General features: G+C 47.4%; 1 protein-coding gene across 2 annotated transcripts; it reads right to left on the reverse strand.

Moving 5' to 3' along the window:
• Window positions 1-204: 204 nt before the first annotated feature.
• LOC113451665 (dehydrogenase/reductase SDR family member 13-like) lies at window positions 205-13787 on the reverse strand. 2 transcript variants are annotated; one of them, XM_087924256.1, is made up of 5 exons: window positions 13613-13787; window positions 6107-6225; window positions 4750-4873; window positions 2143-2454; window positions 205-1099 (listed from the first exon to the last, which is right to left on the reverse strand). In XM_087924256.1, exons 1-5 carry the CDS (start codon window positions 13752-13754, stop codon window positions 807-809), a joined length of 990 nt encoding a protein of 329 aa, XP_087780382.1. In that variant the 5' UTR covers window positions 13755-13787; the 3' UTR covers window positions 205-806. The 2 variants fall into 2 exon arrangements, with proteins under 2 accessions (XP_087780382.1, XP_087780388.1); XM_087924262.1 differs by lacking the exon at window positions 13613-13787 and adding an exon at window positions 12730-12852.
• Window positions 13788-17166: the final 3379 nt, after the last annotated feature.

Consider the following 17166-nt stretch of genomic DNA (forward strand, 5'->3'; position numbering starts at 1 on the left):
ATAAAAGAGGTTTTGCCGGAACTAAGGTTGTGTTTTATGCTTTCTAAGGAAGCAGAACAATGCCCAGGGATGGCACGTCGAAGTTCTCCAGAACCATCAGCCTGAAGAACTCCACCCCCAGCCCTCAGTGCCAGGGATGGGAAGGAGAAGTTCTTTTGAAGCCCAGAAAGGAAGACCCGGGCGGAGAAAAGAGAGACCAGCAACTTGGTGGATGTGTTTTACTTAAATCAATATGGCTTCCTGTCTTAAAATGCAACAATGGGCAGCTCAACTAATCCCATGATGATTTCCAGGTTTTCAACTTTCTTGGGAATTAAATACTGGTCTCAGCTGTGCCAAAAACGCCTGGGAAGGGGAGTTTGGGTTGTCTGCAGTTCTATCTCCCACTTTACAGGACGTCCTCATATTGCAACCGCAACGGGGCCCAGAATTTCATTTCCTAAGCAAGATGGCTGATAAACGAGTCGTGCCTAATTTTGCAACCTTTTCACCAGGGTTGTTACGCGAACAGCTTCGGTTGCTAAGTGAAGCATTCAGTCGTTAAGTGAATCTGGCTCCCTCCCCTGTTGCCTCTGCTTTGTAGGAAGCCTGTTTGGGAAGGTCACAGATGGCGATTCTGTGATCCCAGGATGCTGCAACCATCACAGATACACGGGGGTTGCCAGGTGCCCAAATTTGGATCGTTGTGACCGCCGTAAGCGCAAAAGCCATAACTCCCTTTTTACCAGTGGTGTTATAGCTTCGAATGTCCGCTAGATCGATGGTTATCAATCGGACATTATCTGTAATCGGACGTCCACTTTCGGTTACCCGAAATGCCGCTTCTGCATTGTCCTGTCTGAAGTGGTCAGTCCCAGCAGCATCTCATTGAATTCCCAGAGGTTCTCGGCCACCTGGTCATCACGGGCTTGTGGCCAGGGCACCTTTGGCCGGCAGTCCACAAAATACCGCCCGCTCTGCCTCTCGATGCCCTCCTCGGTGGCGCAGTAGATGATAGTCTGGGCGCCAGTTTTCCAATCTCGGAGGAGCGGCTTGATGGTCCAAAGCAGCCAAACTACCCAACGGGGATGAGAGCGAGAATTTTCTGTTTGAACCAGTCCTGAAAACAAAGGCTAAGAGAGTAATGTGGGGAGGGAAGATTGTCCAGATATTTTTTTGGGGGGGGGCGGGGGGAGATCCCATTAGAACCCTTTGCACAGCACCTCTTTCCCTAGGATCATTGGCCATTTGGGCAACACAGAAAATTTTTTCAGAAGACCAAGAGCCGACGTTGTGGGCCAATGGGGTAGGTGTACTTGTGCTTGTATGTGTGTGTAGGGGTGTGTATAGGTGAGCGGCTTCCGATGCACGAATCCATTGCAGTGGGGTGGCTAATACATTCGAATAAATAACGTGAAAGAATCGTGTTCTTACAGAATATCGGCAGCTCAGGATTGAAGTGCGGAAGTGTTAAAGCTTCATCCCCCCAACTAGGTTATGCCCTCAGTGCTAGAAGGGAGTGGAGTTTGTGGAGAGGAGGGAGAGGAGGAAGGGGAGGAGAAGGGGGTGGAAGAAGTGGGGAGGAGGAGAAAGAGAAGGAATAAAAGGAGGAGCGGGAGGAGTAAAAGGAAGAGGAGGAGCAGGAGCAAGTGGAGGAGGAAGGATGGGAAGAACAGAAAAGGCAGAAGGAGGGGGACAAAGAGGAGCAAGAGTTTTGGGAAAGCCTAATCTCTGCCTTAGGCAGGGGGTTGGACTAGAAGACCTCCAAGGACCCTTCTCCCCTAAGATTCTAGGATTCTGGACGCGGGAGCATGGGAGACGTCTCCCTCCACAGTTGAGCTCGATGGAGGAAACTCCCGGGGTGCAGTGGTGGGATTCAAATTGTTTTACTACCGGTTCTGTGGGCGTGGCTTGGTGGGCGTGGCAGGGGAAGGATGCTGCAAAATCTCCAGTCAGAGGTGGTATTTGCCGGTTCTCCAAACTACTTCAAATTTCCTCAACCGGTTCTACAGAACCGGTCACAACCGGCTGAATGACCACCTCTGGCTCTGCAGAGGAAGTCGAGGGACCCTCAGTGGGAGAGAAGTGCCTGTCGGAGCCCCAGACGGACCTGGGGGTTGGGGGCCTCCATCTGGGGGGCCTTGGAGCCGGACTTCCACTCACCTGGATGAACCGCGTAGCAGGTGACGTTGGTTCCTTCCAGCCGCTTGGCCAACTCTCGCACGTGGACAATGTTGGCTAGTTTGCTGTTGGAGTACGATCTTACTGTCTGCCACATCCTTTCCACTGGCTTGTAGATGGTCCAAAAGTCAATCTTCCCAAAGATATGCATACTCGAGGACAGAATTACGATCCGGCTCGGGGCGCAGCGCTTCAGCCGGTTTAGCAGCAGGTGGGTCAGCAGGAAGTGGCCCAAGTGGTTGACCTGGAAGGCCTGGTTAAAGTCATCGATGGTTTGGCCAGCTTTAATCACCCCTGCCAGAAAAATAAGATGATATGTAGTTCTTGGCTTACACGACGCAGCACTTTGTGATCCTTGGAAGTTACCACAGACATAATTCCCAAAAGCCAATTACAATAACAGGTGTTTCTGAAGTTCTAGGGCTCCCCCTTGTGGTCACCTGATTGCCTTACAGGTGCTTGGAAACAGGCCTCCCCTTGGCGATGTGTCACAGGACTGCCATTTTTGTCGGGGAAAACTTGACTTGAAATTTTCAGCAAAAACACCCACTAGTGAACAAAAAGTTCATAAAATCGTGTCGGTCACAGGGGTGACTTGCTTTCTCAGCATCACAACATGACCATAATTGGCAGACGGTCAGCGTTCCAGCAACCCTCCATTCCAACCAATAACTCGGAGACAGACATGTCTCAAAGGGTTCCTTTATTTGGTTAGTAGCTATCATGCCCTTGTTGGAATCCGATTCTGAGGGGGAGGCCGAGCAGTTGACAGGGAGTGGGAGTGTGGCTCCGGTGGCTGTGGAGGAAATGGGGGAAGGGCACAGTCCGGCTGGGCATTCAGAGGAAGACCCAGGCCCACCCCCTCTTCATCCTAGGGCATGCAGGGAGGAACAGATAAGGGAGCAACAAGGGTTACGGGGGAGAAAAAGGCCCTGATTCCCTTCATACCTGCAGCTGGGAAAACAGGATTTTAAAAGGGTGTTTGCGCACAGAACCTTGCTGGAAGCAAAGCGTGCATTATCTTTGTTTGTCACGTCTTATCTGGGTTCTGGCGTCCTCCCACCTGCGTATGTTTCGTTATCTTTTGAAGTCTTCAATCCCTTATCCTGCCCTGTCTCGTTAATTGCTGCAGCTTATGGTTTGTGTTGGTTTTTATTTATAATTTAGATGTACTTTGGGTTTGGACTGAATTTCTTCCCTTTAAAAACTGTTCTTGTGAGAGTTTTTTCTCCAGCCAATGATAACTGGACATTGGGGCCCAAGTTGGAGGCATTAAAGGGAATTTATTCTACTTTGGTGACTTTGTTATTTTTGTGCCACGCCCCTTTGGGTCATCACAGTAACTTGGCACCTCTGTGGAATCCTGAATCTGAAAGTTTAGGGGGGTTCTTTGCAAAAGTCAAAACTACAAATCCATCCCCCCGCTTAGCCAACATCACATCACGTGGTCCAATCGCAATCCGTCCTAAAGCAAGATTCCCATTTCATGATGCGCCACACTGGGTGACCTTGAATCAGAAAAAGAATTTTATGTTGTCTAACTAGATATACTCAAACGAATTCCTCCACCCCACTTCCTCAGGCTCAGTGGTGGTAGCATCTGATCTCAATATGGCTTCCAAAGCTGACACCGACTACATCACGGTTGTAAGCTGAGGATTACCTACTTGGTCTAAGGCACGAGAATCAAACTGGATTTCTTTGAAGGCCGGATCGGCATTGTAGTTCTCCCCTGTTGGCCGGGGTGGGGGACCACAGATGCCTCCTGTAGCACTCTATCAGCCAAAATGGGGCACGGGGAGTCTGTGTGCCCCCCCTGCACCTCCTTTTCACCCTCCATGGCCTCCTGCAGCACTCTGCTGGCTGTTTTCGGGCCCCTTTTCACCCTCTTTTTTCGGCCTCATTTTCAGCCCATTTTCGGCCTGTTTTTCGTCCCGTTTCCAGCTGGTTTTGGGGATAGTTTTCAGCCAGCAGAATGCTGGGGGCCATGGAGGGTGAAAACAAGCCACGGGGGGGGCCTGTACACAGCCTGTTTTAGCCATCAGAGACCCCACAGGCCAGTCTCTTGATATTTTCGGGCTGGCACTGTGGGGTGGATTTAAGCACCCCTTGGGCTGGATCCGGCCCGCGAGTCTTGAGTTTGACACCCCTGGTCTAGTGGTTAAGGCAAAAGGCTTTTTAAGACAGTTAAGAGAGTCCGGTCTAGTGGTGAAGCCCAGAAAATGGGAAGCCATGAGTTCAAATCCCACCTTCATCATGAAAGCCAGCTGAGTTACTGGGCCAACCACCAGGAGACAGTGAGTTCTAGTGCCACCTTAGGCATGAAAGCCGGCTCTCAGCCCAACTCACCTCATAGGGTTGTTGTTTGAAAAAAATAGGAGGAGAAAGTTGTGTTGGATCTGTTCACTTCCTTATTTGTAAAAAATAATAACAAACGCAGTATACGAACAACAACAACTACTACTACAAATAGGAGACAGCCGCTTCTCCAGTTCTGGCCAAATCCCCAAAGGGAGACAGTCCCCCCTTCAATATTCCCCCCTTCCTTCCCCCTCCGGAGACCCTGGGGAGGGTCTGCTCTGGCCCCACCTGCGTTGTTGATGAGGATGTCCAGACGGGGCTCCGATGCTAAGAAGGTCTGTGCAAAAGCTCGCACGGAGTTCAGGCTGGCCAGATCCAGGATCATCAGGATCACCTCCGAGTTCCCGCTTTCCTGGAAAAGGAGCGGGAGGAATCGTGAGCTTCGGGATCCGGTGCGGCTTCAAAGACAGATTCCAGTGCATAATAAAACAATACAGGCAGTTCTTGACCTATAACCATTTGTTTAGGGATGAATCAAAGTGATTTACGACCAATCCACAATCCGCCATCCTGTTTTGATGAAAAAGTGCTTCCGGTGAGCTTTTCCAGGTAGAAAGCGGCGTTTGGGTGCTGAAAGAATCCTCGTGCCTTAGTTTCATTGAAAGGGGGCGGCTTCGAACAAAACTAAGGCGCGAGGATTCTTTCAGCACGCATGGCATGGCGAGCCGAGCAACTGTCGCGAAGCCGTCGGGAAGCCCATCGACACCAAAGGAGGAGTTGAAGGTGGCGGGGAGAAGCGGGGGATGGTTGGCTGGCCGGTTGCTTGGTTCACCTTGCCATGCATGCTGATGCCAGTACTGGGCCGTGGATGATTTTGTGATGCCGGTACTGGGCCACGGCACAAAAAAGGTTGGGGGCCACTGCCCTTAAAGGAATGCCTCATGGTAAATGTGGTTAAGGTATCCTGGGACATGTTGTCCATGTCATGTGACCACATCTGTAATCCTGATTGGTCACTCCATTGACCCTCGATGGGTTGGGGGAGGTTTCTTCATTCTTGCCTGAACTCATGGATTCCTGGTAGCTGCTCTGCTTCTACCGCTACAAGATGGGAGGAAAGGGAGAAGGAGATAACCATCTTTTTACTTACAAGACAGATATGCAAAGGATTGGACATTAAAGAAGAACTTCATCACAAATGTGAGTTATGAGGATACCTGATGAGCCAATAATAAAGACTCTGTACGAATGTTTTGTTGAGTTTACCTATCTGCATCTGTACACAAGACAAAATCTACCATTGTACAGAATACAGAACAGTGACCTCTCCCATGCCGGCAGAAATGGCTCTGCGTGCCATAGATTCGCCATCATGGATCTATTGAGATATTATGGTGATATTTTTATCATGGTTTTACTGTAAGTTAAAGTTTTAACCCTTGTACTGTCCACCTATTTGCTATTGTATTTGTTGATGCTTCATTTAAACACAGATTTCCACGTGCACGTAGAGTGTGTTTTATCTGTGTTGCGTATCAGGGATCACATGATCTCTGCAGTTGCCACACGCTAAATAAATGAATAAAAACCATCAGGAATGTCAGAAGAATGGAGGGAAGGAGAGAACCGCACAGCAGGCGCTTACCTGTCGGATGTCGTACACGGCTGATTCTCCTCTCGCTTTGTTGCAGCATCCCAGAATGACACGGGCGCCTCTCCGGGCCAGATCCACTGCTGTGGCCTTCCCAATCCCAGAATTTCCATCTAGGAAAAGCCAGAGAAAGGATTCACCGAGATTGCCCAGGCATTGATGGGGAACCCAGCAGCTGGGGCTACATTTGTGCGATTGCAGTTTTTGTGGTGTCACGCAGTGAAGCATTTCTTTGGCAGCGTTTCTCAACCGGGGCAACTCCCAGAATTAAAAGTTAAGCAACACCTTTGAATTGCACAAATTGAGAAATCCTGCCTCAGGGCATGATTTTCTCAACCTTTTCAGAGAAGTCTTACATCAACAAAGAACAATGATTTAAAATTATACAGAGATTAATACAAGTTGTTATTACAACAATTCATTTAATGACTGTTCAGAATTACCAGGGCAATAAACAAATGACTTATTTTCACATTTCTGATTGTTATTTGTCACTCGCCAAAACCAACACCAACCATAAGAACCTCCGTTGTCACCCTGACCTGACCATACAGCAACGTGCCCGCTCCCGTGTACTCTGCACTGAACTCAAAAAACGTCTGGACAATGGAGAGGAGGACCTGTACATTGACTACCATGCTGACTGTATCAAAAGTAAGTCACACAACCCGCAACTCAGCTTTAACCTTCAACCATAACCCTACCTCAACCAATCCACCATCACCAAAGACTAGGCACGCACGCCCCTAACTACCTCAGTCCCAACTACTGCTGGCCTTAAATGCAAGCTACTCAATGCAAGAAGCCTCGCGAATAAAATACCTGAATTTCTCCTCTTACTAAATATGGCTAAATTCGACATCATATTTGTCTGTGAAACGTGGCTCAACGCATCTCTCCCTGACTCCATTACCACAGTAAGAGACTATCATGTTTACCGATCAGATCGTGAAATTCGTAGAGGAGGTGGTGTTGCGATCTTCTATAAAAAGTCCTTACATCTAAAAAATATCCAAGTTACCCAGGAGCTTGCTCTTCCTGAGACCATCATCTGTGAACTATCCTTAAATATCACATTTCGATTCTTACTACGTTACAGAGCCCTTGATTATGGCATCGAACATGTAAGCAAGCTAAATACGCTACTAATTAGGCAACATCCTGCCCACACGCTTTTATCTTTCTTGGTGATTTCAATCTACCTCATATTGACTGGACCTTAAATGAAGGTACAACTGAACCCATACACGCAACCTTCTACAATGCTGTTACAAATCTGGGACTGGAACAACTAGTATCCAACAACACTAGACTAAACAACTGCCTCGATCTCATCTTCTGCAATAGTTTGAATTTAATTTACGGAATACAAACTAAAGAACCCTTTTCCAGCAGTGACCACAATACGATTGACTTTTGTCTCAATATACGCCCACACAAAAATCATCACAATGACGTAATCCCCAATTATAACTTCAAAAAAGGCAACTATGATCTTATAGACAACGATCTCTCATCCCTTGATTGGCAATCTCTATTCACTGGATGCAATACTGTTGAAGACTATTACAACATATTTTTACTTGAGGTCAAAAGAGGCATCAACCTTTATGTACCAATAACAACTCCCAGAACAAAACAAAAAAAAACAATTACCCATAACAATAAGGAAGCGTCAATCCAAAAAGAGATCACTCTGGCGGAAAAGCATATCTGGTCACGTTGCCAATTTCAAAAGCCAATACAAAAATTTATGCCACCAGATAAAGACTGAATGCACCAATTATCACATTAAACAAGAGGAAAACCTTCTACACACCAATTCCACCCGCGCTTTTTACAATTTTGTAAACAACAAACTAAAAGACTCAAAGTCCATCCCACCCCTGAAAGGACCTAATGGTAAAGACTGCAATGACGACACTATTAAAACCAACATCTTTAACACATTCTTTGGCTCAGTATTTGTAAACAGCAATGGATCATGTCCAGTATTTCCTAGCCAAACCACAGACAACTACAATGATCTCATACATATCGATTTTACAGAAGACAATCTTGAAAAAGCACTACACAATCTAAAACCATCTCTATCTATTGGACCGGACGGAATATGTGCCTACTTCTTTAAAAAGCTATCCACTGCCATAGCTGAACCTCTAAGCATAATCTTTGAAAAATCCTTCAGGACCAGCTCCTTGCGTAACCTATGGTCACAAGCCACGGTCATCCCCATCTTCAAAAAGGGAGACCCCAGCCTAGTTGAAAATTACAGACCAATCTCCTTATGCTGCGTCACCAGTAAAGTCATGGAATCAGTTATTAACCAATCCATTATCCTCCACTTAGAGACAAACAACCTACTCTCCAATAAACAATTTGGTTTCAGGAAAAAACTATCCTGTAATCTGCAACTCTTACACTGCAAAAACATGGACTACACAACTCGACCAGGGCAAAGCAATAGACGCAATCTACATAGACTTCTGTAAAGCCTTTGATTCAGTGGTACACGACAAACTACTCCTAAAACTCGTAGAGACGGTGATAGTAAGGGGCGCGTTCTGCTGATCCCAGGGACATCGCAAAGTCCCTGGCTGATCCAGAAGAAGCCCTTTTACCATCGGCGGAGAGGCAGCCTTTAAGCTGCTGAAGCTGTGACAGCTCCGGAAGGAAGAGGCAGAAAGAAGTCCCCAAGTCTTAAAGTGGCCAAGGTTGGAGACCCCCTGCCGTAAGGTGACTCCCAGGCAAAGGATCAGAATCTGAATAGAGCTGGAAGAGACTTTGGAGGTCTTCTAATCCAGCCCTCTGCTCAAGCATTTCAGACCAGCGGTTGTCCAGCCTCTTCTTAAAAACCTCCAGTGATGGGGCGCCTACAACTTCTGGGGTCCAGATGTTCCACTGGTTCATTTTGCTCACTGTTAAGAAGTTTCTGTTGTGGTTAGCTGGCAGCAGGCGCGGACGGCTGAGGACAACGAGGATTCAGATGAGGGGCCAGGACCATCAGGGAGTGGACTGCTGCCTTCAGAGATTGGGGGGACTGGCAGCAGCGATGAGGAGGTTCCTGAGGAGCCTGTGCCAGTGCGTGCACACAGGATTGCTCGTAGGAGAGAAGCAGCTACAACGGATGGAAAGTGACCAAGGAGAGAAGCAACCTGGAATGAAGAAGGAATTTCCTGAATGTAAGGACAATCAACCAGTGGAACTCCTGAGTAGCTTTCTCGGACTTCCGGTTTGCAGGGCTTCGGTGGCGGCAGGAACCCGCGATCATGCGCGGTTTCTGCTGCGCTTGCCGCTGGAGTGCCCCGATCCAGTTGGATTTGGGGCTATAGTTACCCCGTAGAGGTAACTGAAGATAGGGGAGATCCGGCAGGGGTCTGGGGGAATCGCAATCCCCCCCCTCCTCAGCTGGCTTAACTCCCTTTTCCGAAAGCAGTGGAGCGGCAGTCAGCAATGGCTGCCACAAAGAAGCTCTCACCCGGATAAGAATGTGCAGGAGGAAGCTGAGAAAGTGAAAGTTTTGGCTGACCGGGATAGCAAGCAACATTTAAAATACCCTGGAATTTAAATTTCATCAAAGATACATCGCTCCCAAAGAGATCTGGAAAAGCAGCGAATGAAAGTGAAAAGGGAAAGTTTATATTAAGATTTTGCTGGAGGAGGCTGCTTGGAATTTACAAGACTAGAGCTAAATTGTAACAAGACTTCTAAAAGATACATTTGAATTGGAACTTTGCAACTGAATTGTAACCCCAGAAAGAGAAAGTGTAAAAAGAAGAAAGTGTTAAATGAAACAGTCTGTGTGTATTTGGATTGCTTGGTGACTTTGGGACTTTTGGAAATTACTATTTGAAAAATTAAAAACATTTGGGTTGTTTAAAAAATTTTCTACAATGGACTTACTTTTCGATGAACTGAAAATGGAATTTAAAAAGTATAAAGAAGAGTAACAAGAAGGGAAGGGCTCTTTCAGCTCCGTTTTCTATTTCTTAGAAATGGCAATTTCTACTTATGAGAACTACAAGAACAAGAGGATTGGGATGAAGAAGAAGCCATCTTTAATGAACAAGCAACTTTAACTGGGGAGGAAGAGGCAGAGGGGGGAAGGAGAATGGAGAATTTAAGACTTAAAAAAGCAACCCAAAAAGGGAAAAATAAGGTGAAAAGTCGATACAACGTTAGAAGGCAACAGAAAAGAGGAATACAGAAGAGGGTGGAAATCAAGAAACAAGGGGGTAAAAAGGCTAGACTGGAGAAGCAAGGAAGGAAAAAAAGGGAAGAAAAGCTATAAAGGCTCGAAACAAGATGTAAAGAAACAGGATTTATTTAGAGATAATGGGTAAAAATATAACTAAAAAAGAGATTCTGCAAAAGTACATAAGACTGTATTATTGTATTTGTATTTGAAACAATATTAGAAAATTGGAACATTATAGGACTATAAAATGGGATAAAATATTAAAAGGAATGTGTAAAATGTTTAAATGAATATTAATTTTAACCATAGAGTTTAATTGCTATGGATTATTGTTTTAGTTATATTATAAACTTATTATTTTTTCTTATTTTAAAATATAGTACATAGCTTTAGAATGTACTAAGCAGAATCTGAATGAAAATTATGTATTACTTTAAGTGTTAAATTTAGGGGAAAGATATAAAGGCGTCATACTCCAATCAGTGATTACAGGAGAAATTTTGTGTTAATGAGAAAAGATAACAGATAGTTGAAACAGAACAGACAAAAGATATAAGTATAATGATTTAAATTGAGATGAAATAAATAAAATAGAATTAAGAGAGTGAAAAGAGGGGAGAAGCTAATATAGAAAATGTAGAATGGTAAATAAGACATGAAATGGTATATAAAAGTGAGCATGAATTCGAATTTATGTCTGTACAAAAAGATGTAACTCCGGGACTAAGCTGCTTTCCAAAAACAAATTTTATGTTTTCATGTTTTGTGTTTTGTTTGTGTATGTTTGTTTAAAATTAATAAAATTTTGGAAAAAACAACAACCGTGGAACTGCTGGCCACCAGAAATTGCAGTTGCTCCAACACTGGAGGCTTTTAAGAAGAGATTGGAAAGGCAATTGTCTGGAATGGGATCGGGTCTCCGGCTTGAGCAGGGGGCTGGACTAGATGACCTCCAAGATCCTTTCCAACTTGATTATTCTATAGAAGGAAGGAAGGAGAGGGAGGGAAGAAGAAAGGAAGATGAGAAAGAGACAAAGAGGAGAGAGGAAGGAAGAAGGAAGGAAGGAAGGAAGGAAGGAAGGAAGGGAAGGAAAATGGTTGGAAACTCATCAAGAAGAAAAGCAACCTGGAATGAAGGAGAAACTTTCCAACAATTAACCAGTGGAACTGCTTGCCACCAGAAGTTGTGGGGGCTCCCAACCCTGGAGGCTTTTAAGAAGAGATTGGACAAACCGGAAAGGGATAGACTAGTCTCCTACTTGAGGAGGGGGTTGGACTACGAGAAGACCTCCAACGGGGCCTTCCAACTAGGACTCTGTTCATCCTTCCACATTTCCCAAGGCTGGTCCAGTTTCCCCCGGCCCAGCCCAGCCCTTTCCCCACTGCTGTTCCGCTCCCCGTCCTTTCTTCCCGGCTGGGGGTCCGTGACAGCCCCGGGGACAGACAGATGAACAGATCTGGAAGGGACTTCAGAGGTCATCTAGCCCAACCCCCCCCCACCCTGCCCAAGCAGGAGACCCTAAAGCATTTCGGACCAATGGCCGTCCAGCCTCTTCTTGGAAGCCTCCAGGGATGATGAAGCTCCCACAACTTCAAGGATAACTTCTTGGATTGTTCTCCCTGTCGGAAAATTCCTCCTTAGTTCCAGGCTTTGACTTCCATTACAACCAGTCCTCCCAGTTACAACTCTCGCAGCCTCTCCGCGGTCACAGGATCAGAATTCGGACGGCTGGCCTCCGCGGAGCCTCCCGGTTCGGTTCGGCCCCGGTTTCTTCCCCTTTTTCTGCCTGGACTTCCTGGGTTGTGGCTAAAGCGCCTTTGGGTCAAGCCGGACCTGGGTGGGCGGCATCTCCGCGGACAAACCTGGTTTAGCGTTGACTCGCGTCTCCCCCGGACGCTGCGCTGCGCTTTGCCCCCACGAGTTCAGTCCTGCGCGCTAGAGAGAGAGAGAGAGCGAGGAGGGAGGAAAGAGAGAAAGGAAGAGAGGGAGGGAGGGAGGGAAGGAGAGTGCGAGAGAGAGAGAGAAAGAAGAAGAAAAAGAAAGAAAGAAGGAAGGAAGGAGAGAGAAGGAAAGAAAAAAAGAGGAAAAAGAGACAAAGAAAGAAAAAGAAAGAGACAGAGAGAGAGAGAAAGAAAGAGAGAGAAAAAGAAAGAAAGAGAGGGAGAGAGGGAGAGAAAGAGAGAGAAAGAGGAAAAAGAGAAGGAAAGAGAGAGAAAGGAAGAGAGGGAGGGAAAGAGAGAGAGAGAGAAAAAAAAAAGAAGAAAGAGAAAGAAAGAAAGAAGGAAGGAAGGAGAGAGAGAAGGAAAGAAAAAAAGAGGAAAAGAGATAAAGAAAGAAAAAGAAAGAAAGAAAGAAAGAAAGAAAGAAAGAAAGAAAGAAAGAAAGAAAGAAAGAAAGGAGAACCCCCCCCCAGCCCACCTGTGATGAGCACCGTCTTGCCCCTCAGGCTGACCGTGTTCCGGCACCGGGTGGCCGCCACCAAGTAGTAGTAGACCAGCGCGCAGAGCCCCAGCAGCAGCGCCGCGCCCGCCCCGTCCATGGCCCGATGCCCGGTCTGGCCCCGCAGCCCGCAGCGGTTCCCTTCCAGCCTGACCGCCCCTCCCGTCGCCCCGCCCGCCCCGCCCCCGCGTGGGAAAGCCACCGGCACCGGCACCGCCGCCAGCCTCTCGCCTCTCCCCCCGCTTCCTGGCTGACAAGGGAAGGAAGGAGGAGGAAGGAGGAAGGAAGGAAGGAAGGGAGATGGGAATGCGAAGGAGGGGGGGAGGGAAGAGGATGGAGGAAAAAAGAGGGGGAAGGAAAAAAGGAAGGAAGGAAGACAGGAGGGAAGGAGGCAGCGAGGAAGATGGGAAAGAAGGAGGGTGGGAGGGAGTGAGGAAAGAAGGAAGGAAGGAAGGAAGGAAAAAGGAAGGAAGGGAGATGGGAATGTGAAGGAGGGACGGAGGGAAGAGGAGGGAGGAAAAAAGAGGGGGAAGGAAGACAGGAGGGAAGGAGGGAGGGAGGAAGATGGGAAAGAAGGAGGGTGGGAGGAAGGAAGGAAGGAAGGAAGGAAGGAAGGAAGGAAAAAGGAAGGAAGGGAGATGGGAATGTGAAGGAGGGAGGGAGGGAAGAGGAGGGAGGAAAAAAGAAAGGAAGACGGAAGGGAAGGAGGGAGGGAGATGGGAGAGAAGAAGGGTGGGAGGGAGGGAAGAAGGAAGGAAGGAGAGAGAAGGAAAGAAAAAAAGAGAAAAAAGAGAAAAAGAAAGAAAAAGAGCGAGAGAGAAAGAAAGGAAGGAACAACCCCGCCCAACACCCCCCAGCTGACCTGTGATGAGCACCGTCTTGCCCCGCAGGCTGACCGTGTTCCGGCACCGGGTGGCCGCCACGAAGGTGTAGTAGACCAGCGCGTAGAGCCCCAGCAGCAGCGCCGCGCCCGCCCCCAGCGCCGCCGCCGCCGCCGCCTCCATGGCCCGATCTCCGCTGGAGCCGCAACCCGTGACCGCTTCCCTTTAATCTCCCAGGGCCCCGCCCCACTTGCCCCTCCCCTCCCCTCCCCGTGTGTACCGGTTTACCGGGGATGGCTGCCCTCTCGCCTTCCCCTTGTCCCCTCCAGAGGAAGGAAGGAAGGAAGGTAATAGAAATAAGGAGATAGGAATGAGAAGGAAGGAAGGGAGGGAGGGAGGAAGGAAGGAAGATGGGAAGAAGAAGAAGGGAGAAAGGAAAGAAAGAGAAGGAACGAAGGAGATGGGAAGAGAAGGAGGGAGAAAGGAAAGAAAGAGAAGGAAGGAGATGGGAATGAGGAGGAGGGAGAAAGGAAAGAAAGAGAAGGAAGGAAGGAGACAGGAATGAGGAGGAGGGAGAATGGAAAGAAAGAAGGAAGGAAGGAGATGGGAATGAGGAGGAGGGAGAAAGGAAAGAGAAGGAAGGAGGGAGGAGATGGGAAGAGAAGGAGGGAGAAAGGAAAGAAAGAGAAGGAAGGAAGGAGACAGGAATGAGAAGGAGGTAGAAAGGAGAAGGAAGGAAGGAGATGGGAATGAGGAGGAGGGAGAAAGGAAAGAAAGAGAAGGAAGGAAGGAAGGACCTTGCAGGGGTTTTCTTCCAGGTCCTCGTCCAGTCTCTTCTTAAAAGCAGTGATGGGGCACCCGCAACTCCTGGTGGCCAGCTGTTCCCCTGGTTAATTGTCCTCCCCGTTAGGAAATTCCTCCTTATTTCCAGGTTGAATCTCTCCTTGTTCAGTTTCCATCCATTGTTCCTTGTCTGGCCTTCGGGTCCTTTAGAAAACAGCTTGACCCCCTTCCTCCTCTCTGGGGCAGCCCCTCCCTCAAATATTGGAAGATGCTCTCCTGTCTCCCCCGGTCCTTCTCTTCACTAGTTCCTGCAACCGTCCGTCGTATGTTTCATCCTCCAGTCCCCCCTATAGATGGATAGATAGATAGACAGGGGACAGGCACACAGAGATAGATAGATGATTGATAGATAGATAGATAGATAGATAGATAGATAGATAGATAGATAGATAGATAGATAGATAGATAGATAGATAGATAGATAGAGCTAGACTACAACTGGATGGATAATGGATGGATGGATGAAAAAGAAGAAGAAGAAATAGATAGGATAGATAGATAGATAGATAGATAGATAGATAGATAGATAGATAGATGATGGTGGATAGATAGATAATGGATGGATGGATAGATAGATAGAATAGATAGATGATGGATGGATGGATAGATAGATAGATGATAGATAGATGATAGATAGATAGATAGACATGAGATATAGATAGATAGATAGATAATAGATAGATGATAGGATAGATAGATAGATGGATGGATGGATAGATAGATAGACAGACAAAGCGATATAGCTAAGATTGTAGAGATAGACAAAGAGATATAGACAGACAGAAAGATAGACACAAAAAAAGAGATGATATAGACAGATATAGATTGACAGACATGACAGGCACATAGACTAGACTAGCCATGCCCAATTCCTGCAACCAGTCTCCAGTCCCCAGTAAAGATGGGTAGACAGACAGACTAGACTAGCCACACAGAGTTTCTGCACCGTCCATCGTATGTTTCAGCCTCCAGTCCCCTCCTCATCCTGGTTGCTCTTCTCTGCACTTTTTCTACAGTCTCAACATCTTTTTATTATAGTGTGGTGACCAAAACTGGATGCAGGACTCTAGGGGTGGCCTTACTAAGGCTTCACACAGTGGTGGTTATTGGTACCTCCCTCAATGTCGATTGTATCCCTATATTAATGCAACCTAGGATTGCATTGGTTTTTTGGCACTGCCGCACACTGCTCGGCTCGTGTTTAAGTGATCATCCACGAAGACTCCGAACATCTTGCTGGCAATAACCACCATTAAGCCAGGTTTCCCGTTTCTCTCCCTGGGCATTTGGTTTTTCTTTGGTTTTTCTGGAACCTTCTTTTTCTCACCCTTGAATTGCATTTGGCTAAATGGGTCCCTGTGCTCAGGCCTGTTGAAATCCTTCTGGATCTTCTGAATCTACAGGGGTTGGACTAGATGACCTCCGAGGTCCCTTCCAACTCTGTTAATCTGTCCCCGTTGGCCCTGAACTCTAGCTTAGTCTTATCCTTGGCTTACAATCCTTCATTTAGCGACCGCTCAAAGTTACAACAGTACTGAAACAGACAGATTGTTAATCTGTTGGGAGGGACCTTGGGGATCATCTAGACCAACCCGCTGCCCAAGCGGGAGATGCCACTCCATTCTTGACCGAGGGCAGTCCAGTCTCTTCTTGGAAGCCTCCAGGGATGAAGAAGCTCCCACCACTTCTGCTCCAAGCCTTGATCGTTCTCACGGTCAGGAAATTTCCCCCCCGTTTCCAGGTTTTGACTTACATTACAACCTCACGGTCACAACTGTCGCAGCCTCCCCGTGGTCACATGATCAGTATTCGGACAGCTGGCAACTGGCCTGGAGTTATGACAAGTTGCACCGTCCTGGGGTCGCGTGATGCATCATTTGTAACTTGTCTGCCAAGCAAAGTCAATGGGGGAAGCTGGATGCGCTTAACGACCGGGTGATTTCCTTAACGACCAGGTGATTCACTTCATGACTGGGTGCTTTGTTTAATGAATGGGTGATCTGCTTAATGACTAGGTGATCCGCTTAATGACCAGGTGATTTGCTTAATGACCAAGTGATTCACTTAACCAGGTGATTTGCTTAATGACCAGGTGATTCACTTCATGACTGGGTGCTTTGTTTAATGACTGGGTGATTTGCTTAATGATCAAGTGATTCACTTAACAACCAGGCAATTTGCTTAATGATCGGGTAATTTGCTTAATGACTGGGTAATCTGCTTAATGACCAGGTGATTCGCTTAATGACCAGGTGACTTGCTTAACGATCGGGTGATTCGCTTAACAACTGCGGCAATGCACTTAACAACCAAGCCGAAATTCTGCTCTGAATTGTGGTTATAAGTCAAGGACTACCTGTAGCATCAAGGCCACTGCCGAGGAGGAAGGCCACAGCCTCTTTTATTTCCAGGTCTCTTTGCTCTCAGGCGGGTGGGGGGAGGTTTCGGGTTGGGGGGTAGCAGCCTTAGTAACTTAGGAAGGATATACTTCAAAATCCCCCTTCCTTCCCCACCCCACTGACCTGCTTTCCAGCTCCATTCTCCTGGGCAGGGCAACCCAAGGAGACCCAGCCGATCAGCTGTGGGTGTGGCTTGGTGGACATGTAGTTCTGTGGGTGTGGCTTGGTGGGCATGTAGTTCTGTGGGTGTGGCTTGGTGGGTGTGGCTTGGTGGGTGTGGCAGGGAAAGATATACTGCAAAATCCCCCTTCCCTCCCCACCCCACTGACCTGCTTTCCAGCTCCGTTCTCCTG

The sequence above is a fragment of the Pseudonaja textilis genome, chromosome 1, assembly GCF_049901715.1.
Source record: "Pseudonaja textilis isolate UNSWEBS1 chromosome 1, rPseTex1.2, whole genome shotgun sequence".
NCBI lineage: Eukaryota > Metazoa > Chordata > Lepidosauria > Squamata > Elapidae > Pseudonaja > Pseudonaja textilis.

Coding starts and splice junctions, on each gene's coding strand:
- LOC113451665 (XM_087924256.1), bottom strand. CDS start 13,754: ATGGAGGCGGCGGCGGCGGCGGCGCTGGGGGCGGGCGCGGCGCTGCTG. Junction 4,874..6,106: donor CCGTGTACGACATCCGACAG/GTAAGCGCCTGC, acceptor CTCCTTTTCCAG/GAAAGCGGGAACTCGGAGGT. Junction 1,100..2,142: donor CTGCTACGCGGTTCATCCAG/GTGAGTGGAAGT, acceptor CTTTGTTTTCAG/GACTGGTTCAAACAGAAAAT.